We start from the raw sequence: 12,795 nt of genomic DNA on the forward strand, positions 1-12,795 counted from the left end.
ACCCACCCCCCTCTCGATCTGTCTCTTCCTGCCCCTGCTCTGCCTCCTCCCTGAGGCCCCACCCCTGCTCGACTTCTTCCTGCCCCCGCTCCACCTCTTCACACCACTGCTCCAGCCCCTTGCCCAAGGCCCCTGCTTACTGCTCTCCGCCCTCCCCCAGCTGCCGAACAGCTGTGGCTGGTGGGTGCTGAGCACCCACTATTTTCTTCCCGTGGGTGCTTGAGCCTAGGAGCACCCTTAGAATCTGCGCCTATGGCACGTATTCACTTTCTCCACCATCACTCACAACTTTATAGACCTCTAGCATATCCCCCCCCCCCCCCCAATCATTTTTTCCAAGTTGAACAGTCCCAGTCTCTTTAATCTCTCAGATGGAAACTGTTCCACACCCTTAATCGTTTTTGTTGCCTTTCTCTGTACTCTTTTCCAATTTTAATATACCCTTTTTGAGACGGGCTGACCAGAACTGCACACAGTATTCAAGAGGTGAGTGAACCATGAATTTATATAGAGGCAATATATTTCTGTCTTATCTGTCCCTTTCCTAATGGTTCCTAATATTCTGTTCGCTTTTGTAACTATTACACATTGGGTGGATGTTTTTCAGAGAACTATCCACAATGACTCCAAGATCTCTTTCTTGAGTGGTAACAGCTAATTTAGACCCCATCATTTTATATGTATAGTTGGGATGATGTTTTCCAATGTGCATTAGTTCACATTTATCAACACTGAATTTCATCTTCCATTTTCTTGCCCAATCACCCAGTTGTGTGAGATCCCTTTGTAATACTTTGCAGTCTACTTTGGACTTACCTGTCTTGAGTAGTTTTGTATCATCTGCAGACTCTGCCAGCTCAATGTTTACCCCTTTTCCAGATCATTTATGCATATATTGAGCAGCACTGGTCTCAGTATAGGTTCTTGGGGGACCCTATTAACTTCTCTCCACTGTGAAAACGGACCATTTACTCCAACTGTTTGTTTCCTATCTTTTGACCAGTTATGGATCTGTGAGTAGGACCTTCCCTCTTATTCCATGCTCTTATTCCTTATTTTCCTCAAGAGCCTTTGGTGAGGGACCTTGTCAAAGGCTTTCTGAAAAGCAAAGTACACTATATCCACTGGATCACCCTTGTCTACATATTTGTTGACCCCTTCAAAGAATTCTAATAGCTTGGTGATGCATGAGTTCCCTTTACAAAAGCTGTGTTGACTCTTCCCCAACATATCATGTTTCATCTATGTGTCTGATGATTCTGTTCTTTACTATAGTTTCAAACAATTTGCCTGGTACTGAAGTTAGGCTTTCCGGCCTGTAATTGTTGGGATCGCCTCTGGAGCCTTTTAAAAAAATCGCAGTCACATTTAGCAATCCTCCAGTTATCTGGTACAGAGGCTGATTTAAGTAATAGGTTACATACCACAGTTTGTAGTCATGCAATTTCATATCTGAGTTCCTTCAGAACTCATGGATGAATATCATCTAGTCCTGGTGACCTTTACTGCTTAATTTATCAATTTGTTCTAAAACCTCCTCTACTCGCACCTCAATCTGGGACAGTTCCTCAGATTTGTCACTTAAGAATGGCTCAAGTCTGGCTCAGTGAAGACTGATGCAAAGAATTCATTTAGCTTCCCTGCAATGGCCTTGTTTTCCTTGAGTGCTCCTTTAGTATCTCTTATCATCCAGTGGCCCCACTGATTGTTTGGCAGGCTTCCTGCTTCTGGTGTACTTAAAGTTTTTGCTGTTAGTTTTTGTGTCTCTTGCAAGTTGCTCTTAATTCTTTTTGGCCTGCCTAATTATTCTTGACTTGCCAGAGTTTTTCTATTTTCCTTAGTAGGATTTGACTTCCAATTTTTAAAGGATACCTTTTTGTCTCTAACCACCTCTTTTTGTTGTTTAGCCATGATGGTTTATATAGTTTGTCCCTATTATGGTGTGTTTAAAGCATTTCCATGCAGGTTGCAGGCATTTCACTCTTTTGACTGTTCCTTTTAACTTCTGTTTAACTAGCTTCCTCATTTAACTTTTTGAAGTTAAATGCTCCTGTGGTGGGCTTCTTTGGTATTTTGCCCCCTACAAGGATATTAAATTTAATTACATTATGGTTGCTATTACTGAGTGGTTCAGCTATAGTCACCTCTTGTTCACAGGATCTGTTCCCTGTTAGGACTAAATCAGTAATTGCCTCTTCCCTTGTTGTTCCAGGACTAGCTGCTCCAAGAAGCAGTCATTAGTGGCGTCTAGAAATTTTCTCTCTGCATCCCCCCCTGAGGTAACATGTACCCAGTCAATATGTGGATAGTTGAAATCCCCCATTATTACTGGGTTTTCTGTTTTTGTCACCTCTCTAATCTCCCTGAGCATTTCACAAGCACCATCACCATCCTGGTCAGGTGGTCAGTAGTATATTCCTACTGCTATACTCTTATTATTCAAGCATGGATTCTATGGTACTATTGGATTCATTTAGGATATACTGATCCCTGGTACTTGAGGTGTCTGTGGGGAGGAGTATTTTGGGGTGCTGGCAAAGTAACACCCCACTCTGAACTTCTGTGACATCAAGATCTCTCAAACTCTGCAGGGGAGAATCTGCCCCATGGCACTTATTCACCTCCCATGATCCAGGAGAGAGTCAGAAAGCAGATCAGGAATGAGACAGAGGTGCATGTGTAACCCACACACCTGCTGGGTGTGGTGTTCTGTCCCATCTAGTGGCACCAAGACCACTTATAAAGAGAGCCTTAGCTAAGGGCCATATGGCTTTTATCTCATGCAGTAGAGGCTCCTGCACTGAGCTCCAGAGGGCCCAGGTTCAATCCCGCCCGACGACGACCGGAGTCTGTCAGTGTTACACATGGGGCTATGGTGTTACACATGTGGATAGACCCCCAGGCTCAGAACCCAGGTCGCCTGACTCCATTCCCAGCTTGGCCATTGGCCGGCTGTGTGCCCTCGGGCAAGTCACAGCTCCGTGCCTCGGTTTCCTCATCTGTAAAATGGGGCTAATGATGCTGACCTCCTTTGTAAAGCGCTTTGAGATTAAAAAAGCTATATATGAACTAGGTATTATATTATCATTTCTCTGCCTGTGGTACCATGATCTACAGAGTTCACAGTGGGTGATGATTTGCAGCCAAAAATACATCTTCCCACAGGCACATGAAGTACCCAGGGCTGCTGTATGTTTCATGTCACTCCAGAAGATTTGCTTTTCCTCTCGCCCCAGTATAAATCAGGAGTGTCTCTACTGAAGTTAGTGCAGTCACACCAGTGTAAAACCAGAGTGAGTGGAGAATCAGGCCCTAGAGCTGGCTGACTAGTACAGGAAGAGATTCACAAATATTTTCACACAAACAGTGAGTTCACCACGGCAGTTACTGGTGGGGTCATAGTGTTCATTGTTCAAGTATTCATACAACTGCTTTTGTTTGTGAGAATGGTCACAAATCCTAAAAGTTTCATGATTTTATCACAAATCCCAACCTTCATGTCTGAAAGTTTGTCATAATTTACTCACTATTCACCTGTTTAAAAATTTCAGTCAGCCAATGGTGGATCAGATACAATAACATGTGACTTAAGTGACCAATCAGGGTCAGTTCATGAACAATTTTCAAGCAGAAAAAAGGCCTACATTTGTCTGGTGAACTCTCCATGAAAAGGAGTCAAACCACTCTACAATGCACAACCAGTCAGAATGGGTCCCATAGCTAGGCAGTGCTACAAGTTCCTAAACATGAAACTACATTAGGCCAGGGGTTCTCAAACTGGGGGTCAGGAGGTTATTACATGGGGGGGTCAAGAGCTGTCAGCCTCAGCCTCCGCCTCCACCCCCAACCCCATTTTGCCTCCAGCATTTTTAATGGTGTTAAATATATAAAAAAGTGGTTTTAATTTATAAGGGGGGTCGTACTCAGAGGCTTGCTATGTGAAAGGGGTCACCAGTACAAAAGTTTAAGAACCACTGCCTTAGGCTGTAGGTTCTTCAGAGCAGCGACTGTATCTTCCTATGTGTGTATTCGAGGCTGCATTGTGCTGCATGATGATCTCCCTCTGGATGCTACCACAATAAATCATGTCTTGGATATGGTCTGATGGATGGTGCAGGGGGAAGGTGAGACATGTTTCCCTATAGTTTCTACCCTCTGCTGACTCAGTAAGAAGCTGCCCTGAGTAGGCCAAGAGTGAACTCTCCCCATCCTCAGTTAGAGGCTGTAGAAATATAGGAACAATAAGGAAAAAGGTGGGGTAGGTGATAACTAGATATTGCTCCCTGAGCTTAGGCTGTCAGCTGATCCCCCTGTATCACATAGAGAGTTAGAGCTTGTACATTGCCCTGCGGGGTGAGTGTGACAGATATTGCAACCCCAGGCAGTCTCTTTGGGGACCATTGTATTAAATGTATGACTGTTTTCTGAATGATTGTGTTCTGCTCCATGGGAGGGGGTTGCCACAGCTCCTCCAGGAACTAAAAACAGTGGGGTGGGCTGATTACCCCAGGATTGTAAATGGCTCTAGAGAAGCACGACTCCATAGGGTGTCGTCATGTACTGGTTCAAAATGAGTTTTCCAGAGACTCAAAGAAAAGGTTTTTGATGTAAAAAGCTGAGCTTGAATGAACATAGGCCCTTCATTTTGCTTCAGCAAATGGACAGGACCCTCTGACCAAAGGGGCAACCAGCACTTGCAGAAGGATTGGAAGGGGATGTTGGGTCCCATAAGGAAGATGGGCTATTCCTGGCATGTTTGTTATAAGGGCATAGGAACTTTTATTTTCTTTGTTTTCTGTGATACTTTTGTCCTTAAAATGTAGTCTGCTGAGAGAACTGGGTGGTAACTCGTAATGGCTGGCACTGCACTGTTCATAGCCCTCTGGGAGAAAGCATAGCACAGGGGCTGGCCTGTAGGCAGACTGGTTTGCTGGGGATATCAATGTAAGGCAGGGGGCTGTGCAGCCTTAATACCCACAGACAGAAGGGAGTGGGACAAGGGTCCCTGTCAGAGACAGGTGATGGCTGGAGGCCGGAGACCTGACTGGGCACCATAGGCGCCAACTCTGTGGGCACTCCAGGGCTAGAGCGTCCATGGGGAAAAATTAGTGGGTGCTCTGTACCCACTGGCACCCAAGCTCCCCTCCCCCACACCCAGTCTCCTCCTCCACCTCCTCGCCTGAGTGCACTGTCCCCACTCCTCCACCTACCTCCCCAGCACGTGCTGCCACCAAACAGCTGTTTGGTGGTGCTTAGGACTTTCCAGGAGGGATGGGGGAGGAGCAGGGATGCGGCGTGGCATGGTCAGGGGAGGAGGTGGAGAAGAGGCAGGATAGGAGTGGGGACTTGGGGGAAGGGGGTGGAAATAGGGGTACGGACTTTGGGGAGGGGGTGGAATGGGGGCAGGGGTGGGGTCGAGCGCCCACTGGGAATGGTGGAAGTCGGTGCACATGCTAGGCACTCCTAGAGTGGACCATGGATAGGAAATACAGGTGCATGTAGGGGTATGTTTATGACAGATTGTGATATGGAGACACTCCCTCATAAGGGACTGTGTTGTGTGGGAATCTGGAGATGTGCCCTGGAGGGGGAGGGTGGGTCTTGGGAACCCAAGACTCTGCAGCAGTTCACTAGAGACACACTTTTTGGTGTGTTTTATTAAAGTTTTATTCTCTTCTCATTCTTTGGTTTATTATCTAATGAACCCCAAGATTGTTACAGCGCAATTCCCTGAAATACTGACCGAGATCTCTAGGTTTCAAGGAGAGTCAGTGATGGTCCCTCTAGCCTGCTCCCCTGGGGGCTGGGGCTGTCAGGAGATGCCCCTGTTGAAGGGTCACCGACTCTCAGCTGTAACTCCCTCCGTCCCAGCGACAGAGATGGTCCGTCCCCATCTTGCCTGTGCAGCCAGCTCTCCGTGAGCTACTTGCCAGGGTTGGGAGAGCACAAATCCGGGGGCTCAAAGAGCCAGGCCTGCTGATGCCCAGCAATGGAATTTCATGTGTTCGTAACCAAGTTGTAGGGCTGGGATGGCTTGCTTACATACATGGGTGATGACCGCGTTTTGTGAGCAGGGAGGGGTTTCCCATACCAGAGCCGGTAGCAGAGTGGACACCGAGGCTGATGTGGTCTGAATGTGTGCTCTAGGGAGAGCTGCGCAACGGACTCGGCCTGCGTGTGAAGCTGGTGAGGGATGGTCCCAAAGCAGAGACACAGTTGAGTCTGACATGGTGCTGATCCCCAGCCAGCATGTGGTGGGATGGTTGAGCCCAAGAGAATCAGAAATCAATATTAACCTGTGAGATTCATTTCCGTGCAGCCTGGAACGCCTAGGAACTGGATTCCCCCTAATGCCCCGGCTCCCAGGCAAGACAGCACTATCACTAGTAGCAGTGAGGCCTAAAAAGAGAGCAGGAAACTTAGAGGAAAATGCCCCGCAGCAGAGAGCGTTGACCCAGTGCCCCGTACTTGCCAGGCCAAGGGGCTGCCCCACCTCACTAGCAATCAGATCACCTCAGAGCCCTTGATTTCTTTGGGTCTGGTCAGTGACTCCAGGAGCCCTTATCAGTTTGGCAAAACAACCTGGAGCTTGCAGGGGAAAGGGGCTGGAAGCAAAGCCATGCGCTCCACCGGGAAACAGGATTTCAACCCAAATCCTGGATCAACTTGTGGTACACTATGAAGAACAGTGGGTAGTGGGGAAAACTGACAGAGTGCAATGGGAGGGGGAAGATGTACTTAATCAGGGGGGTATCCCAGAGGAAATTATACCCTGTCCTTGTTATACATACCCAGGGGAAATCATCCTGGTCTCCAACTTCTCCCCAAACTGCTGGGGCACATCCCCTCATCCCCTGGGGAAATGTGTCAAAGCAAATCCAAAACTGGGGAACTGCACAGAAAACTGAAAAGTTTCAACACAAGACCCCAAAGTTTCGGGATTGGTGAGTGGGTTTATTACAGAATATGAGAGGGACCACTTCCATATTAGATCATGCAGGAGTCAATGTAGTGGTTCACGTCAGTCCAGCATGTAAACAGACATGTAAAACATACACAGAATCCCCATACAAGTTGCATGTATTTTTGTACTGTGGACTGGGAGCTGGATCTGAGAGCTAGGGGGAATCCCCTACCTTCTACTTTCTCCTGGCTATGGAGGGAGTTAGACCTCATGAGGATGACTGGGGAGAAAGATGCAGAGAGTGGGGGACATCTCCTTTCCCTTCACCCACCTCAGCCCTATAATGACTCTGATGGGCTGTTTGTTGTGCCTGGACCTGTGATTCTTTTCCCAAATTAGGGGGATGCCCTGGTATCACTAGGAGGAGAGGAGCATCCCGTTCCAAACTGGGTCCCACTTGACTCACCAGATCCTTGGAGGTGCCCAACCTCTTTAAGCCATCCAGGGGCAGCAGGTCAGCAGAATCCTTGTGCACAAACTGGGTGGCCTGTTTCAGGCGCCTCTTCTGTTGCAGGATGGCTTTATCCTGCAGCTCCACCTCGCGCGGCCTTCTGTCCGGATCCTGAGCGTCTTTGCTCTGCTTTTCCTCCCCATCCTCTGGCCCCACTTCCTGGGCACAGGTCTCCCTCGTGCTCATGGTTAAGAGTCCAGCTGGGCAGGTCTGTCTTGGGATGGCAGAGCGCTCTCTGGGCTTGTCTGCCCTCCTATGACTCACTCGGGATCTCTGCTCTCCCTTGCTCCTTCTCTCATCTGTCTCAGTTATAACTGCCCCATCGCTGTAGTACCTACGCACCCTTCTCTCTCTCTGGCTTTCCCCCTGTGCCCAGCTCCTTTCCTCCCTCCCTTCTCCTGCCCTGACTGCAGCTCTGCCTCCTCCACCCGGTGGGTCCCTGCTGTAGCAGAAAAAGCCCCACGTCAGAAATCAATTTCCATAAATTGCAGCAGAGAGACGGTAAGATGCTTTGGCTGGAAAAATCCAGCAGCAGAAGGATGGCCCTGCTGCTGGGGGTTGGACTCACCTTCCTCCTGCTTTGTCTGTGTGCGTGCACACACGCTGTCCTGTTCTCCACTGATACGCCAGAGAGATTGTAAATCTTTCTGTGGCAGGCAGGCTGTGCTGCTCAGTGTCTCTGCCGGGGTTTTTGACGCATCTCAGTAAGTCTATTAATACTGGAGAGAACATACTTTGCTCTAGGAGATGATGCATTGCCTCTGTAAATGGGGGAGAGCTTTAACCTCCAGGGTTCTGGCAGGCATGCCCAGTCTCTCTCCTTTGGATGGAGAGTCACACGATTGGGACAGTTTTTAAACCTGGCGCTGGAGGATTTTACTGTGCGTTTCCAGTGAGACACAGAAGACTTGCTTTTTCACTCACACTGGCGTGACTGCATTGGGCTGGATTCTGATCTCACTGGAGTAACTCCACTGAAGTTAGTGCAGTTGTATACATGTAAAATCAGAGTGAGACCAGAAGCAGGCCCACTGATGTCAGTGCAGCTACTCCTGATTTACACCAGCATGAGATCTGAATATTTTTTTTTTAATTTCACCTGCTAAAATTGTTGCCGTTTGAGAGCCATGCTCCAGGCCCTGGTACAAGGGGCGGGGGACACTGCAAGTTTTACCCCTTCCTCTGTCCTTCCATCTCTGCTTTGAATTGTCAGCTGAAGTCTGGTCTCTTTTGATCCCACTGTATTGGCAAATGTAATGCGCCGAGAGTCACTGAGTGCATGATTCTAATTTCACATGCACAGGAGCAAATCGGGAAGTTGAAGTCGACAGCGTTACGTCAGTGTAAAACTGGTGTGAATGAGAGTAGAATTGGGCTCTAGACATTTAATTCTATATGGTCAAATGCTGAAGTCCTTATTCAGGCAAACTCCTATTGATTGCAATGGGGTGACTCTTCATTTACACTGCTATAGATATTCCTACCCAACTCTGAGGAGGCATTGGAGTGAGATGCCTACAGAGGATAAAAGCTCTACTGCTAACAGCTAAAGAAGATTCCCCTTTAGCTCAAGTGTCAGAGGCCTGTGGTTTTTGAGCTAAAGTTTATGGCTGCTTACCCAGAAGCCACAGCTCTACCTCTGCATATGCAGCTATGGACTTATGCCATGCTCAGCACCTGAGAGGCGCTGAGGAATTCTTAATCAATTCTTTTGTTTGTGAGTAAAATCCATGGGAAGCTGCCAGGTGGGAATTCATTTCACCAACACATCTAGCCAAGAAACAGGAGAGGGAAAACATTGGCGCCATCTCTCCCAGCAGCATGAGCCGGGATAGCTGAAGAGTGAAAGTCCCTTCACTGGAGTTCCCCTCTTCCAGAAGATGAAAGTGCGGGAGACAAAGTGAATAGGATTCTCCCTCCACCCCACTCTGAGATGTGGAGTTCAGGCAGCTGAACTTTGAGAGGCCAGAAGAAAAAAAGCTGAGAACTTCAGTGTTGGAGAGTCCCCCTGCATTGTGCCTTGCAGTGGGGACTGCCAACAAATATTGTGCCTGATAGTCATAGATATTGGCGATGAGAGACCCATTTAATCATTCTGCCCATCTCCCAGGGGCCAATGAAGCACTGTTCCCAATAGAACATGGTCTAGTGCTTTGCCCAGACTATTTTAAAAGTCTCAAGACATGAGGTTTCCACCACTTACTGCCTGTGGGAGACTCTTTTACAGCATCTCACTGCTTGGAAGGGTTTATCTAGCCTAACCTTCTTAACTCCGCCCCCAATTCTTTTACCACCTTAAAGAATTCCTCTCCATCTTTGGGGTTATTTTTTTTACCCAATTCAAATATCTGTAGACTATTAATTTGTCTTCTCTTAGGACCAGCACAGTCCAGGGGGAAGTTGGGTCAAAGGAAGCTTAAAAACATCTTTGCACTATTCTACCTCTGAGTTGCTACAGGGGTCAAAGCAACGCCCAACGTAATTTAGGCAGTCCAGGGGCCATCTTTACGTTATACCAGACCAGCCTCCCACAAGGCACAATGGTCATACCAACATGTGCTGTAGCCCCATTCCCAGCATACCCCCCATTCCCAGGTTCTCGTGTAGGGTGAAGGGTTGCTTGTGTTGGCCCAACAGTGTGACAGACATGGCCACCACAAGCAATATATTTGGGGACCATATTGTATTACGTGTATGAAGGGTTTATGTACCATTGTGGGCCAGGAATTGTATGCAACTCTGGTGTGTGGGGGGGTTTCTTTTAGCTCTGCCAGGAACTAAGAACAATGGGGGGTGATTAAGATGAATTGCTCAGGTTGTAAACCCCTCCCGAGAGGTACCATCTCCTGAAGAGGTGATATGTGCTGTTTCAAACTGGATTTTACAGAGACCAACATGCAAAGAAAGGACTTTTGGCGTAAAAAGGCTGTGTTTAAACTGACTCAGGGCCTTCTGTCTGACCAGCAAACAGACAGGACAGGGCACCAGAAGACTCATGGGTGACTTCTGGTGAGCTGTTAGCATGTCTATAGGAACATTTATTGGGTTTTTTTGTTTTCTCTGTGATGATTTTACCTTGAGAATAAAGTTGCTTGCTTAGAAAGAGCAGGATGGTAACTTGTAATTGCTGGCAATACACTGCTTGTAGCCCTCAGAGAGGAAGCAAAGCACAAGCAGACCGGCTTGTTGGGGGGTATCACTGCAAAGGCTGGGGACTCTGCAGCCTTAAAACCCCTGGTCAGAAGGGAGTGGGACCAGAATCCCTGACCAGAGACAGGTGATGGCTGGAGATCTGAGACCTGACTGGGAGCTCCTGGAGTGGACCATGAGGGGGACAATACAGGCCCAGTTACTCTGAAACTGTGACACGCAGTGTATGTGCCAAGGGCATTCTCCCCCAACCCGCTTGAGATGCTGTTAACAGCCCCTGTATACCACCAGGGCAGAGCTAAGGTAGGGAGAGAGAATCTTACTTAGACAAGCTACACCCATTTCCTTCTTTTAATCAACTCAGCCCTCTGCTCTTCTTCCCCACTCTCCTCCCCTTTGCTTTGAATTCCCTCCGATTTGTCAAATTGGATAATAAAATACCTTCCTCCCTACTGCTCTGCAAGTGATGAGCAGGCTACAGTATTTATATCCATGGTCATGTTTGGCATGTTTCCTTGAAACATCTTCCCAGAGGTACATAACAATATAACTTAGCTAGTAAACCAGTGGTTTTCAACCTTTTTTTCATTTGTGGCCCCCCCATGTTAAGTGCCTGCTCCAAAGCCTGGAGGCGATAGAGCTTTCCAACCCCCCATAAGAATTTTTTAATCATATTTTTTCCTCATCTCGTTCTCATCAATGACGGAACCATTTTAGCTGAAACTTTCCAAAAACATTCAGCCTGCAGCACGCACCCAGCATGAAAAACTTAAGTTTGAAAGGTGAAAGTTTGGCAAAATTATAAGCAACTGAACACAAGCCCTTATGGAATTGTCGGGCAACTTTGACTACGGGGGCACTATCAATTCCACCTAGAACAATACGGCACTTGTTCTGCATTCTGTGGTGAACTGATTGGGTCACCGGCCAGGGGGCTATGATCATTGTATTGCCAATCCTACCCGGGCAAAAATCATAAGTCAGGCTCCAAAAAAACAAAAAGCTTAAAATCATTTTATTTTAAATAATAAATTGGGGGTTGTTTTTCTTTGTCTTCTGGTTTCTGAGGCTCTAGGTCCTACTTGGTTCACATTTTTCAGCTTTTCTTTGCAACCATGAGGGTCAGAAATGGACTTTTTTAAAAACGAAAGCTGAAGATTCTCGTGTAATTGTTTGCCTGTGGGAGCTGGGACTTTAATAAACACACCAAATATTGTGAGACTTGTGATAAGATCGTAAAAGTTGGCAATAATGGATCAAAACCACGCCACAGTAGACACCCCTCCCAGCACAACAAAGACAGATAGACATCTTAAGTGCTGATCTCCCACAGAGCTGGGGGCAGTGGTAGTAGATTGTAACTGCTGGATGCTGCCAACTAGTGGCAGGGTGGTGCTTCTGGGAGCCAGCCATCTTCTGTCTGATCACTGGTCTGGGATGAGTTCTTAGAAAAGTGTAATGATCCTCATTTGCAGTGGTCTCACCAGTCACAAAACACTGGCCCTTAAGGCATTGGTGCCACCTCATTTGAAGATGTTATTTTGTTCACCTTTGTTGTTGAATGCTAAATATATAAAGTTTTGGAAAACTAACAAAGTTTTAAAGACAAAGTTACTGTCGGAAGGCATGAGGACTGGTAAAGGTTGCTCTGTAACTTTATCAGCAAGATGAGCCCAGGTGGAGGACAGACTGCCAAGCAATGACATTTACAGACTGTCAGGAAAGAGCTGCTGAGCCGGAGGGCACCCATGAGGCCTTTGAAGCAGGAGGAAGAGAAAAGCGACTAATAAGGGCACAAAGTGAGAACCGGGGCAAGGGAAGGGATGGGGGGGAGCTACAAAGGGTGCAGCCTTACATACACCAACATATCAAGCAGGAAAGAGAGCGAGGAGTTGGGATCAAGGAGGGCAGGCACTAAAGAAATACCTGCTCCACTGTGAGATTGTCCTAGACAGAATGTAAAAGTCCAAGTCAAAAGGCAGGTGGGAGGACTGAGGGCAAGAAACTGGCAGCACCACACCTGCTCCTAGCAGCCCAGTGTGAGTCTTGAATATATCCCACTCCAGGAGAGACCACTTCCTTGGCAGAGAGTCCAGAGAGTAATGGAGTGCCAGCTGGAGAACCTGCGAACAAGGCTATAAGAGAAGGAGTACTTGTGGCACCTTAGAGACTAACAAATTTATTTGAGCATAAGCTTTTGTGAGCAACAGCTCACTTCATCTAAGGTGCC

General features: G+C 47.4%; 2 protein-coding genes across 7 annotated transcripts in view; one reads left to right on the plus strand and one right to left on the minus strand.

Moving 5' to 3' along the window:
* The window catches only part of NRIP2 (nuclear receptor interacting protein 2), a 30,808-nt gene extending 22,674 nt beyond the window's left edge, over positions 1 to 8,134 (minus strand). Inside the window, exon 1 of one of the 3 annotated variants that reach the window (XM_073314223.1) lies at positions 7,371 to 8,130. In XM_073314223.1, the coding sequence (XP_073170324.1) occupies positions 7,371 to 7,601 (231 nt within the window). In that variant the 5' untranslated portion in view covers positions 7,602 to 8,130. Of the gene's footprint in view, positions 1 to 7,370 lie in introns of all 3 variants that reach the window. The other 2 variants (XM_073314233.1, XM_073314215.1) reach the window with 2 other exon arrangements.
* Positions 1 to 12,795, plus strand: part of ITFG2 (integrin alpha FG-GAP repeat containing 2) — an 83,719-nt gene that overhangs the window by 49,360 nt on the left and 21,564 nt on the right. The gene's annotated exons all lie outside the window — the stretch shown is intronic.

Source organism: Lepidochelys kempii, chromosome 1 (genome assembly GCF_965140265.1).
Source record: "Lepidochelys kempii isolate rLepKem1 chromosome 1, rLepKem1.hap2, whole genome shotgun sequence".
Classification (NCBI taxonomy): Eukaryota; Metazoa; Chordata; order Testudines; family Cheloniidae; genus Lepidochelys; species Lepidochelys kempii.